General features: G+C 43.9%; 1 protein-coding gene across 4 annotated transcripts in view; it reads right to left on the bottom strand.

Moving 5' to 3' along the window:
* Gad1 (glutamate decarboxylase 1) overlaps positions 1–13,324 on the bottom strand; it is a 40,840-nt gene that overhangs the window by 13,150 nt on the left and 14,366 nt on the right. For all 4 annotated transcript variants that reach the window (XM_063283075.1, NM_017007.2, XM_017591454.3 and 1 more), the window contains 5 exons: positions 10,813–10,903; positions 3,790–3,902; positions 2,209–2,324; positions 2,045–2,124; positions 1,759–1,813 (listed from right to left, as the gene is read on the bottom strand). In XM_063283075.1, the coding sequence (XP_063139145.1) occupies positions 1,759–1,813; positions 2,045–2,124; positions 2,209–2,324; positions 3,790–3,902; positions 10,813–10,903 (455 nt within the window). The remainder of the gene's footprint in view (positions 1–1,758; positions 1,814–2,044; positions 2,125–2,208; positions 2,325–3,789; positions 3,903–10,812; positions 10,904–13,324) is intronic.

Below are 13,324 nucleotides of genomic sequence, written 5' to 3'. Positions count from 1 at the left end.
AGTAGAGAAGGAACTCTAACATGATGGACTTAAAAACAGATGGGCAAAACGCATAAAGTATATCACAGTGGTAAGTTACATGACAGGAACTAAAGAAAAAATACTAAGTATTTGGAGTAATGAGCGCTTTGACATCATCTGGACATTGCTCTCTGTGGGAGTCAAGCTGTTCTAAGTGGTTTGATAACACAATTAAACTTAAACATTTTTTAAAGAGGTGGATACTGGGAAATTAGCTCAGCTGGTAAAGTGCTTGCTTTGAAAACATGAGGACCTCAGAATTCACACTTAAGAAGCAGCACATTGGTGCATGCTTATAATCTCAGAACTGGGACAGGTAAGTGGAGGTAGGTGGGTCTTTGAGGCTTGCCGCTCAGCCAACCTAGCCTGCCTTGTGAGAGAGCAGGGAGAGGCCAGGGAGAGACCTTGTTTCAAATAAATGATGCAGTGCCTATGCTTCATGTCCTCTGGCTTCCACACACACCTGTAACACACCTGCATGTGCACACCTGCACACACATACACCTGCACACACACACACCTGCACACACACACACACACCTGCACACACACACACCTGCACACACCTGCACACACACACACCTGCACACACACACACCTGCACACACACCTGCACACACACACACCTGCACACACACACACCTGCACACACACACCTGCACACACACACACCTGTGCACACACACACACACCTGTATACCTACACATACACATACCAGCATACACAGACCTGTACACCTGCATGCACACACCTGCATGCACACACCTGCACACACACGCACACACACACATACACACACACACACACGCACACAACTACACACGTATACCTGCAAACACATGAACACATGCACCCACATAATAATCATAGTAGGTCTATAACTGGGAATGCTGAAACACCAATTCATGCTAGGATGTTGGCATGGAAAAGAGGAAAACAAAGAAATGAAAGAAAGGAGCTAGGGCAAGCTGGGGAGCTCTCTGAGTCTCAGAGAGTTTGGGGACTTAGCCCTTGGCCAGTAAAACTCCATCCACCTCCTCTGTGGTGGCCCCAGCAAACAGTCACAGTCAGAAAAGAAGGCACGAGAAGGTAACTGAACAACGAGTTGGTGAATGGCGGAAGCTCCATGGCAGGGCCTTGGGTACATCTGGTCTATGGAATCGCTTTGTGTAGTAGTTTGCTGAGCTGGATTTGCCAAGTACTGTGAGCCATCTGCTGGGGCACAGAAAAGCTTTGCTAAACAGAGTCCCATGACAAAATGGTACTTATTAAAATTAGACTATATCTAACAAGAAACAAAGTTCAATTTGAAAGCAAAAGTTCAAATGAATGCAAAAAGTTCAGTTTGGCTAAATTTTTCTGAATCCCAGGTACTTGATTCATTGAAGAAGATCAAATTAATGATCTTCTTGACACATGGTGACTTAATGACTAAAGTCTTTATTTTACACACACACACACATACATACACACACACACACACACCCAAACATAAAAACACACACACATGCATGCACGCACGTTCGCATGTGCACACACATACAATGTATGACTTGTAGACTCAGCTTTGGGGCCAAATCCTTTTACAAGTTGGAAATAAGTGAATATCTCAGATAGAAATCTTGGAAATGTAATACAATTATTCCCTTATCAAAATATTTCATCATGTAGATGAGAAACAGACATTAAAAAAAAAAGTACTCACTGAAGTTTCAGATGTACCAAAACTCTCATACCTTTTGTTTGGCATCAAGAATTTTTGCCTCTAAATCAGCTGGAATTATCTTCCCCCTGTAATTATTATAAAAAGAGAGAAGTTAAAATAAAGAATTAACAAGATTATACAAGGGGAGAAAAAACCTTTTTCAGCAGCAGCAAAAAGTAATTTAAATGGATATTTTCAACAGACCATTAGCAGCTTGGCACACTGTACGGAGCCAATCCTTAAACACAATACAGCAAATTTAACAGATGAACACATTTACTACATCAGGAACCTGACGCTTGCTCCACCCTGCCTACCTTTCATTGCACTTTATCAGGATCACATTGTCAGTTCCAAAGCCAAGCGCAGCCCCAGCCTTCTTTATGGAATAGTGACTCTGCAACAAATGGATGCTTGAGGTTAAAGGTTGCATAGTCCCTTGAAAACCATCACAAGCCACAAGCCAGAGTCCCCAACTCACGTGTTCTGAGGTGAAGAGGACCAGTTTGGGCACAGCCGCCATGCCTTTTGTTTTCACTTCTGGAAAGTACTTGTACCGAGCCGCCATGATGCTGTACATGTTGGATATGGCTCCCCCTATCAACAAGCAGACAAAGCGGGTGGTTGCTGGGGTTCTGTTGGGATTTTAACACGAAAGTTGAGCTGGTGTTTCACCCCATCGGGAAGGGAAAGGACAATATCCTGAAAGTTCTGCTGGTTTCTTTACTCCTAAGGACTTCCCTCTGGACCCTTTGCTCTGAGACTTGAAGTGCTCACTGATCTCCAGAGCTATGCAGGCAATTGTGCTGGAGGTGATCCATGCATTGCAGTGCCTACCCAAAGCCTACACGCAATATAAGAGGCGGTGGGAGCAGCAGCAAAGACACGACTAGTTACAGCTCCCAGCTCCCATCTTCTGTATAATCTGTTTACTGAAAAGTTGAATCTCTTCCCAGAGTTCAGAAAGACAGAGAAAGAGAGTAATGGAGCTTTCAGAAAGAAATAGTGCATTTCTTGGTTACCAGCTTGGGTACTCCTTTCAATGAATAGCCCAGCTGAGCTCCTGAGTCTAGGAGAGGTCTAAGCTTATTTAAGCAGATACAAACTCATGTCCCTGTAAATAAAGATACAAAAGGAACGTCTGGCTAAGACAAACCAGCCACTTTTGTATTAGTTGCCTTAGGATGAAGTAGGCAAATCTGTGGTCCACTTGAATGGCCTGGACTATTGTATTCTTTCTCTCTTTCTTCCTTTCTCTCTTTCTTCCTTCCTTCCTTCCTTCCTTTCTTTCTTTCTTTCTTTCTTTCTTTCTTTCTTTCTTTCTTTCTTTCTTTCTTTCTTTCTCTCTTTCTCTCTTTCTTTCTTTCTTCCTTTCTTTCTTTCTTTCTTTCTTTTTTTAAAGATTTATTCATTTATTATATATAAGTACACTGTAGCTGTCTTCAGACACACCAGAAGAGGGCATCCGATCTTTTTACAGATGGTTGTGAGCCACCATGTGGTTGTTGGGAATTGAACTCAGGACCTCTGGAAGAGCAGTCGGCGCTCTTAACCACTGAGCCATCTCTCCAGCCCCGGACTATTGTATTCTTATTTCTTCTTTTCCCCCCTGTACATAGTCACACCACCGCTAACATCATTCATAACTGCTTCTTACCCACAAGGATAGCAGTTGTTATTCTAAAGATTTTTATTATATCTACTTTGTGTTAGAGACTAATGTAGATACAATATTTGGACTGAACTCAGTTCCTTGATAATCCAATTCACTGATTCCTAGTTTTACTCTTGTCAGAACAGCACCATTTAGCATAACCCAGACACAGCCTTGGTTAGTTAGTTCCTAGGGTAGTAACATTCTTGCTAGCCTTCATTCTGATTAAGACAGGGAGGCAGAGTGCTAAGACCATCTCTCACATATATACATATATATATATGCAAACGTTACAATGAAACTCATTAATTTCTGTAATGGACATTTGTTTGTAATTTTAATAAAAAAGAACAAAAGGATCCACATTGGCAGTACGGGGGCGGGGGCAGTTATAGAGAAGAAACCTACCAGGAGAAAATATCCCATCACCATCTTTATTTGACCATCCAATGATCTCTCGCATCTTCTTAAGTGTAATCTGTTCCATAAGAACAAACACGGGTGCAATTTCATATGTGAACCTGCAGTGACAGCGAAAGGAAGAAGGGAAAACGAAGAAATAAACCTATGTCTTTGATGAACACAGTCCATTGGTTCAGCAGTTGTGGTTGGGTACTAAAAATGGACACACAAAACCACTACAATGATTCTTTTTCCTGAATCCACATGTCCGCCAGTCCCAAAGTGTCAAAAAAGCCAGACTGGGTTACCAAGGGAGGAGGTGGAAAGTCTGCTGTGAGATACTTCACCAGCAAAAGAGAGCCTCACCTGTCTCTGGTGGGGTTCACCCAGAGGAGAGGATTCACCGTTCTTATATGTAGGTGAGGGCAAGGGTTAATTTGAAAAACTACACTTTGGCTTCTACTTACAATTGGTTGAATCTTTAAAAAAAAAAAAGAGGAAGAAGGACTGCCAGTTTCACACTTGTAGGCAGGGCTATATTCTATCTTTCAGAAACATTGTAAACATCTGAAAGCTGACTGAAGATAATTGGGAATATTGACCCATGTTTTAAAGATCTCAATGTAATTATCTACATGTTCTTTCTTCTAATAATCCCTAAGGAAAACTATGTATCTATAATTCTCTGGAGTCGATATCTGTCAAAAATAATTAGAAGTGATGATTTCCTAATTACAAATTATAAATAACAAGAAGACGGTCAACTGGCATCCATATCTGACTGCGAGTGTCAGATCTCCTGTCAGGTTGCATGCGCCTCCCAACGAACAGATGTAAATGAAGCAAGCAGTGGTTTTTTTTTTTTTTTTTTTTTTTTTAAAAGAAGTTCAAAGCAGTGGCGCTGTCTGGTGGGACAGTCATGGGAGCAAGATCGGAGCACTAAACAGGGTCCAAGAGAAGTCAAGGAAGACCACTCGCAGAAAACTGAGCCTAAAGACAGAATCCGTCTACTAAACTCTAAGGCTCTTTTTCTAGCTTTGCCTTGAACTTCTTAAGCTTCAGTGTCTGTAGGCTGAGCCAAGACCATCCTAGCTGAAAAGAGATGCCTAGACCGAACCAGCCAAGTGACACAGGAGGAATCGTCATCATTTAGAAGATTGGAGTTGAATGCCAATGCCAAAGACTAATGGGAATCTTGTTTAGTTGATTTAGAAAAGCTACTTGCAAGAATGAGATAACTATGGCTATGAGTAAAACACAGGCGATGTCAATAAGCTTTAATCAGGAAGGGGAAGAAAAAATAAAACAGTCACATTAATTATGTGGCTGTGCAGGAGGACAACAAAAGACCCAAGAGGATCCTCAGGATATGTCTGGTGGGAGGGGGAGAAGAATTTTGTTTCAAAAGGATCGTGTCCGCTTTGCTTGGCGGTCCCCTGAGATTTTGGGAGCAAGACCCTTGGAGAACATGTGTTCAGTTACCATCACCTCTGGAGGCCACACTCATGCTTTGGTCCTGCTCTGAGCCCCATCACCGTAGCAACCAACACTCCCTCATGTCTGATGGCCTGATAAAGGAAGAAGAAGAGAAGGGTTCCTGGTTTAGCGTGGGATGCTGGGTGTAGCAAGAGGCAAACTCATGGTTTGCATCTCCACATCGTTGAACAAATGTATGATCTACAGTCCCACTGGTTTTTGGAAACATTGAGACGGCCAAATATTTGCACGGTGAAGAGGGGCTGATGGCAGTTTGTGTGCTTACATCTCACAACATCAAATAGCAGTAAGAAATCTCTCGAGGCCAAGGAAAGGAACAATGGGACCACACAACACAGTATCAGAACTAGCTCAAGGACTGGATGAAAGTTGTGTTAGAGACAAATCAGTATTAGAAGCCAGGTAGGGACCATGTGAGGAGGGGAATGTGTGGAACTGAAACCACGGAGTTGGTTTGATGTGTGTTGCAGGATAGAATCAACTTAGCCCTCACGGTGGCATAAATCAGTCTTCCTTGCCAAGGACAGACCAGGAACATGGCAGTGTCTCTTCAGGATAGGCAAGAAACGTCTAGAGCTTCCTCAGGAGACTATCTGGTCTCGTGTACTTCTGAGGCCTTATCTATGTTGGGTACTTGACCCTAAACCTTCTTTCAGTGTTTGGAGGAGACAGATGTTATGAGACACCATTCCCAAGCTTGAGATGGAAACTTAGTAGGGGTAAATCAGCATTTGTTTCTTAACCTGAGGTACATCTTGTTTGAGGGTTTCTGCCTTGGTCTGAGGGACCAGATTTCTCACAGCTAGTACTATTTGACTTCTGAACTCAGTCTTTACATTCTTCCTCTCCGAGAAGCTTAGAGAGACCTTTCAGAAGAGAAGACCTGTGTGTGCCTAGGACAACTACATGTTTACAAAGGTTCCTCTGGATACTTACTGGTCATGACTGTTGATTCATAATCTGACAAATGGGCCAATGGGATATTTTGTTCCAGATACTTCTGATCCTGCCTGTCCATTTTGGGTCATATTTAGAATTATAGTGAGAGGCATTTTCCTGTATCCATATTCCTATGAAAGATTTTGAAGTTTACTCTAGATCAGTAGCTCATGATTCAATTGGATCACAGACCCCTTTAGGAATCCTGGGAAAACCATAGCCTCGATCTCCAGGTAAAAAGGTGTGGATATACACACTGTTTTGTACACACTTGTTAGAGATTCTTCTCCTGACGATTTGAACCCCAGAAGAACCCCTTCTCTAAATGACGGGTGAGAGATGATGTCAAGAGACCAAAGGTCAAGGAGGACCTGGAAGAAGCTGGTGAGGTCAAAGCACGTGGTTACAGTTCGGGATCTGAGATCAGTGAAGTTGTCCCTCAAAAGGCTTCAGCATACAGTGTGAGACATGGATTGGAATTAAGGATTTAAAACACCAAGATGGGAGGATATTAAGAGAGGACTCAGTGGGGAGGTAGGTGGGCCCCTTGACAGTCCACTTCAGCTTGTCGGTGAGACGTACTCAGGATTAAAGTGGATCGACTGTCAAGATGCTGTTGCCGTGTCATGAGCAGTATCTATTGTCTTTTCCTTCCCTGCAGTCTGTTTAGAGTGTGCATCACCAAGACCAGAGACTGTCTTTTCTAGCTTCCTTACACTTAACCATGGGGCTAGCTATTCCACATTCTGTGGAAAGTATTGTTCATGTGGTTCTGAGGTTTCCTAGCAGTAATGCTATGTTCCTGCTTTGTGGACCCTGCTTCCTTCCCTTCCTTCCTTCCTCAGTCCCTCAGTCCATCATGCCCTCTTGTTTTCCGAGTTTTGGAACAGAGAGTAAGGGCCAGAACTCCAGCTATCGGCATGCAATGTGAAGAAGCTTTGTAGCTGAGAACTGCATGGCATAATATGAACCAGAAAAGCACAAAAGGACCTGGATTTTTGGTGACCTCCAGGCTGAGGACTTTAATGAAAGCTGTTGGGCTCCTCAGATGTCCTCTCTACAGATGTGGCAGGAGACATAAGTAAGATACTTAAGGGGGACTGAGGGAGATGCTCTATTGCACAAAGATGGCAAGAGTCAGAAACAAGAGGCAGGAGGCTGTGTGTTCCTACCTATCCTGGAGAATGGGTGTCTTAGGACTGAGCTGTAGTTAAGTCTTCGGGATCACTGAGGGGAAGACGCCATTGCTCCCTCTTTTCCTAATGAAAAATCTCAAGAGGAACACTGATTTGTGTGAGATCTCAGCTGTCTGTTTCAGGGTCAGACATCCCAGTCGTAGCTGTTTCTCCACGACAAATGGGAACTGCCTGGTGCAAGCCCTGCTCTAACAGCTTGCCCCTCGGTGCATGATGACTGATGACTCCACAGGAAAAATTTTCCAGTGACTTCCGTGAAAATAAAGCAATAGATACGTGAGACCCTCAAGCTCACTGTAAGAGGTGAGACAGATCTTGCTGTCACAATTACATATTCTACCGGGTGTCTTTGCTTACACAGCCTGCTCACACGGTTGTTCTTGGTGGCCCTGCTTTGGAAGAGAAGAGGAGTACATGCCAAGGACCGCTACACATTTGCCAAGGTTTTTTGCTGTATTCTCCTCCATTCTTGCCTGGGAGCCCAGGTCCCAGAGCTGCGTGTGCAAGCTGATATAAAAGCACAGACATGGGGCTGGGGATTTAGCTCAGTGGTAGAGCGCTTACCTAGGAAGCGCAAGGCCCTGGGTTCGGTCCCCAGCTCCAAAAAAAAAAAAAAAAAAAAAGCACAGACATGAACATTCTTTCTTTTCTAACCAGTCAGATGGCCTACCTGGTCCTTCAGATCCACCCGAAAGAGGATATTAGATCCTTCTCTGAGAGGACTTTTTAGAAGGTAGTAATTATGCTCTTTTCCAGTGCTACCCAAACCCAGCGGATGTGGAGATGGGAGGGGAGGTACGAACACATCAGTAATTAAATCACAATTGGCCAGAATAAAGAAGGCTCTCCTGCCAGTCTCTCTCAGGCTTATTTGGACCGGTGTTCCTAGTTGAAGAAGGAATTGTCACAAGGAAGCAGATGCTACCTGCGAGGCTGCTGCATGCCATGATCTCCTCCTGGCTGAGGAGACTGTCTAGAGAACAGCTATCACTTCCTCACACAACGCCTGTCTTGGGAGCTGACAGGAACTCTCTCACTATTTTAAATAACCTTCTCTATCGATCTGTTAGAATCGAATCATATTTCATAAATACCTCCTGTTCAGAGGAGAGGCAATTACCATGTGTCATTTAGCTAGCTTGGCCTTGACCTCAGATGGCTGGGACATATTTAGTGTCTCGTAGCTGAGCTGGGAGCTGAGGGAGGAGCCGTGAATTTTGATTTTATTAATATAGACCAGAAAGCGGTCAAGGGGAGAAACTGTAATACATAGTTTTCTGATTCAAGAAGAGCTTTTAGAAGATCTGATCCTAAATGGTTAAAAGGGGTGAGCTCTTGATTTACTTTGTTATTGGCTACACATTAAGAGTGACGGTCAGAAGCCCATAGAACACATGTAAAGACGCTGGGTAGGTGCGGTGCCTATGTATCTGGATGTTTGAGCCTTGCTGAACATGTGTTATTTGGGGGTCAGGGAAGGTCAAGCCTAGAGCCTTGAAGATGCTCAGCAAGTGATGGGCCACTGAGCCACCTTCCTAGCCCAGATCCATACACACTGTGCTTCCCCCACTTGTTTCCTAAATTGCTGGGTTAAAACAGACAGACTGCGCTTTCTTATTTAAGTTGTTCCTTCCTGTTAGACGCTACAGTTAAGCATTAGTGCATTTTCGCCAAGTTATAATTAGTATGCTACGGTGTTTGTGCTTGCTGATAAATATTTTATTCTACAAACCATAATAGAGTAAAGATGGCGGAGTTGGGGGCGGGGCTTTGTGTTTGACGAGGTCGTGGATAGATTGCATCATCCCTGACCCGAATTCCTGACTTTTGAGGTCTCAGGAGTCGGACACAGACACGACACGAGATGCCTTGACTCGTGATCAGGAAGTATGATAAAACCACTTTCATTCCCTAATCAGCTTGATTTTTGTGCCCTTCAGCACAAAAGGCTCCACTTGCCCTGTTTACTTTTAAAATTTCGTCTGAGTTTCTGAATGCAGTTTTAGCATTTTAAGTCACAGCGTTAGGCAGCCTTAGGATTCTCATGAGCAATTTGTAGTTTAAAGATGCCCTTTTGGCTTTGTGGCTGGCCACGGCTCAAGAAAAACGGGTGAGCACGAGCCAGCATTCTGTCGGCAGTCATGTGAGACTTCTCACAAACCCACTCATTCACCTACGTTCACTTTTCCAGTCTACCGATTGCAACAAACTTAAGGAGTAAGTTGTGAGGGCTAAAGTGGAGCACAATGGCAGGACACATGCTTAGCATGGCCTGGGCCTGGGTTTACATGCTTAGCATGGCCTGGGCCTGGGTTTACATGCTTAGCATGGCCTAGGCCTGGGTTTGCATGCTTACCATGGCCTAGGCCTGGGTTTACAGACTTAGCATGGTCTGGGCCTGGGTTTGCATGCTTAGAGTGCCCTAGGCCTGGGTTTGGTGCCTGGTGCCACAGAATAATTAACAAATAACAAATAAATAGCTTTTCAGTGTTGTAACAGTGATAGAAACCCCTGTGGTTCCTTTTTTTTTTTTTTGGTTCTTTTTTTTGGAGCTGGGGACCGAACCCAGGGCCTTGCGCTTCCTAGGCAAGCGCTCTACCACTGAGCTAAATCCCCATCCCACCCTGTGGTTCTTATGCAGTTACCATTAAATTATTATAATACATTTGCTCCACTAATTTCCTTTGGATACGTTAATTGAATGTTGTGCCACTGACTGGATGCACTGATATTAAGTCACTGTCACTAGTGTTGAGGGAAAAGATAATTTGTCCTTAAGCTATGGTGACCCTCCATATCTTGTAATACATTCTTACCCATAGAGATGACACACAGGGTGATTTCTAAGCCCACTCAGGTTATACATCTCGGGATAACTTTTATATAAATTTGAAAGACAGCAGAAGTAAGTGAAAGCGTTGTCTAGATAAGCAGGCTGTGTTTCCCAAAGTGTCAAACTCAGTGAAAACTCTGTTATTCTGAAATGAATGCATTCTGTGTCTGCCGTAGATGAACGTTGCTATAGAAATTTTAAGCAGTAGGTCGACCAAACTGATTCGTGGAATAGTAGCTTGATTATGAAGGAAATGCAGCCTAAGTGTTAAGTACCAACGTGCTTGGGTGGGAAAGGAAACCAAAATCATAGCCTAAAGAGTGACCTTTTAAGATGTACATTCAGAGAAGCAGTCTGACGTGCAATTTCACATGGAAAGTTCAAAGCTCTCTCACGAGTATGCCCTTGCTACATAATCAAGAACAGTTTCTCACCTTGTGGCAAATCCAAAAGAGTTTATGAGAAAAACGAACTCTAAGAGAACAGAGCCATCAGAGTGAAACTTTCAAACCACAAGCCATATACATCATGTGTGCATATAGGAAAGGAACACGTGAGACTTACATATTGGTATTGGCAGTTGATGTCAGCCATTCGCCAGCTAAACCAATGATATCCAAACCAGTAGAGAGCTGGTTGAAAAACCGAGGGTGACCTAGAGAGATAACAGGCAAGCATTAAGGCAAAGCTGGATTTTCCAAGCTATCTTCAGAGCAAAGGGCTGGAGCACGTGACTTGATCTGTCCCATGGTCTGATGGAGCTCTCCGAGCTGGAGAAGGGGGAAGAAGATGGCCAACCATTAACAATGATGATGCCCTCAGACATCTATGTTTCTAAGGCAGAATGCATTTAAATGAAAAAAAAATTGGAAATTGGAGCTGGAACAATGGCCCAGTGATTAAGAACATTGGCTGTTTTTCCAAAGGACCCAGGTTCAACCCCAAGCACCCACATGGTAGCTTATAACTATCTATGACTCCAATCCCAGGTAATATGATGCCCTTTTCTGGCTTTGGAGAACACTGACTGCATTCACACAGCATACGGGCATGGGCACTGTGCCATACGCAGGCAAAGCATCTATCCATACAAATTAAAAGTGAAAGCACACACACAAAGTTGAGAATCGTGAAGTGAACCATGCTTTCCAGGGTCTTATTTGTGGACTATCAGGTGAGCTCCTCTGTCACACTGATGTCGGTTATGGGAAAGGATGTGGCAATGTCCTGCGTGGTGATGCATGCTTGTGATTTTGGCACGTTGGGAGGGCAGACTCAGGATTGTGTGTTCAAGGCCAGCCTGGAGTAGAAGGGAAGACCTTTTCTTAACTCCCATTGAGGAATGTGGTAGCTCTTAGTCTCTATATATCTATTGCAACTTTTACTTCATTATCCCAAGGACTTTAAGGGCTGGGCTGAGATTGGCTAATGGAGAGAGGCTATAGACCTCTGAGTTTTGTGGCTCAAACTGAACCTGATGTGGAGACCAACCACCACTCTCGGAGTCTCTGGGGCAAATGTGATGTCAAGCGTCAGTGTTCTTTGCCCGTCTAGAGTTAGGTACTCATTAAAGTAATGGAGCTGAGCAGCTGACCCAGCATCTTCTCCGTGAGTGAGACCATCCCTCACTCAGTTACTGAGCACAGAAACACTTAGGTCTATGACCCAGGAGTCCCATGCGGCTCACAGTGTATTTTGACTGGCTCTGCCCTGAGCAAACTATTGCCAAGTTTTTGCTAACTTGATGTTCACCAAAAACGCAACCCCACATCAGCAGGCTTGGCTCAGCCGCCATGAAGAAGGTCCCACCATAGATTATCTAGGGCATGTGTGACAGAGGGCGGTGTTAAGGAGATCTGCTGACTGCTATGTTTCCAGTGGAAACTGCTGTTGTCTGTAAATAACTGTCAGAGACCGAGTGTTTGAATGTCCCTAGTCTACGTCCCCTCCCTGAGAATCTGCTCTTCCCTCGATGTTCTTGGAGAGGAGGAGTCGCTTTTCTTCGGGAACATGGCTACATGCCATAGTCGGGGGGAAGGCTCTACACCTAGGTACATTCAGGCAACACTAACTGGACTCAGTAGATTATTAAACAAATGAAAAAGACAACATGAATGTAGGAGGAGGAGTTTTGGGGGGAAACTAGGGAGAATGGGAAGGGCAAGTTAGGGCAGCCGTAATCAAGATGCATCTTATATACATATGAAGTTGTCAAACAATAAAATCTAAAGTAATAATTCTATTGATATCCATCAAAGTATATACCACGCTCATTTGAAAACATCATCAACAGCAAAAACAACAATTCTTTCCTGCTGGGCTAGTACTGGATTATAAACAAGGCCAATCACACCTTATTTGGTACTGCGTCAGAGTTCCACAGCCTGGCAGAACCTACTCAGAGGTGACAGACTGACACCAAGTGAGACGGTCTGTATGTGAGATAAAGTACAAAGGTCCCTTTATCACATGGCTACAGTCTGCCTCCAGGACCCTCTGACAGTGTATCTATTGAGCAGCACCATCGTTCAGATGCCAGTTGTCCCCCCCTCCTTCTGTCCTCCTCCTCCTCATATTTTGCTCTTTTTGTTGCTTTTTTCAAAGAAAGGTCCGGTTACGTAGCCCAGACTATCCTCAAACTTCTTGACCTCGTCTTCTAAATGTGGCTTTATAGGCAGGTACTATCAGGTCCAAATCCAGATTTGGTTTTAATCCTGACAGACAGGACACTGAGTAATAAATGGTTTACTGTCAAGTAAGGGGAGAAAGTCATTTAAAGTGAGTTTTCTCTACAAAATAAACTTCTGGATCCCAACTCGACCTAACTGACACTGTGCAGCAGAGGCACGCACATGTTCACGGGGCAACTGAGTATTTCATTAATAGCATTAAGGAACTTAGGTGATTTTTAAAAAGACATCCATGAAGGTGCAGACGTGTGCTGACGTAATAATATTCTGTGTGGGACCTGCTTCCCTACAGTGCAGAGAGGGGTCAGCAGGACTTGGCGATAGGTAAAGCTGGGTGCCGGGTGCACAGGGTTCATTATATAATTCTGCTTTGGTATAAGTTCAAA

This window comes from Rattus norvegicus, chromosome 3 (assembly GCF_036323735.1).
Source record: "Rattus norvegicus strain BN/NHsdMcwi chromosome 3, GRCr8, whole genome shotgun sequence".
In the NCBI taxonomy this organism is placed as follows: Eukaryota; Metazoa; Chordata; class Mammalia; order Rodentia; family Muridae; genus Rattus; species Rattus norvegicus.
This window is presented reverse-complemented; position numbering and strand designations above follow the sequence as displayed.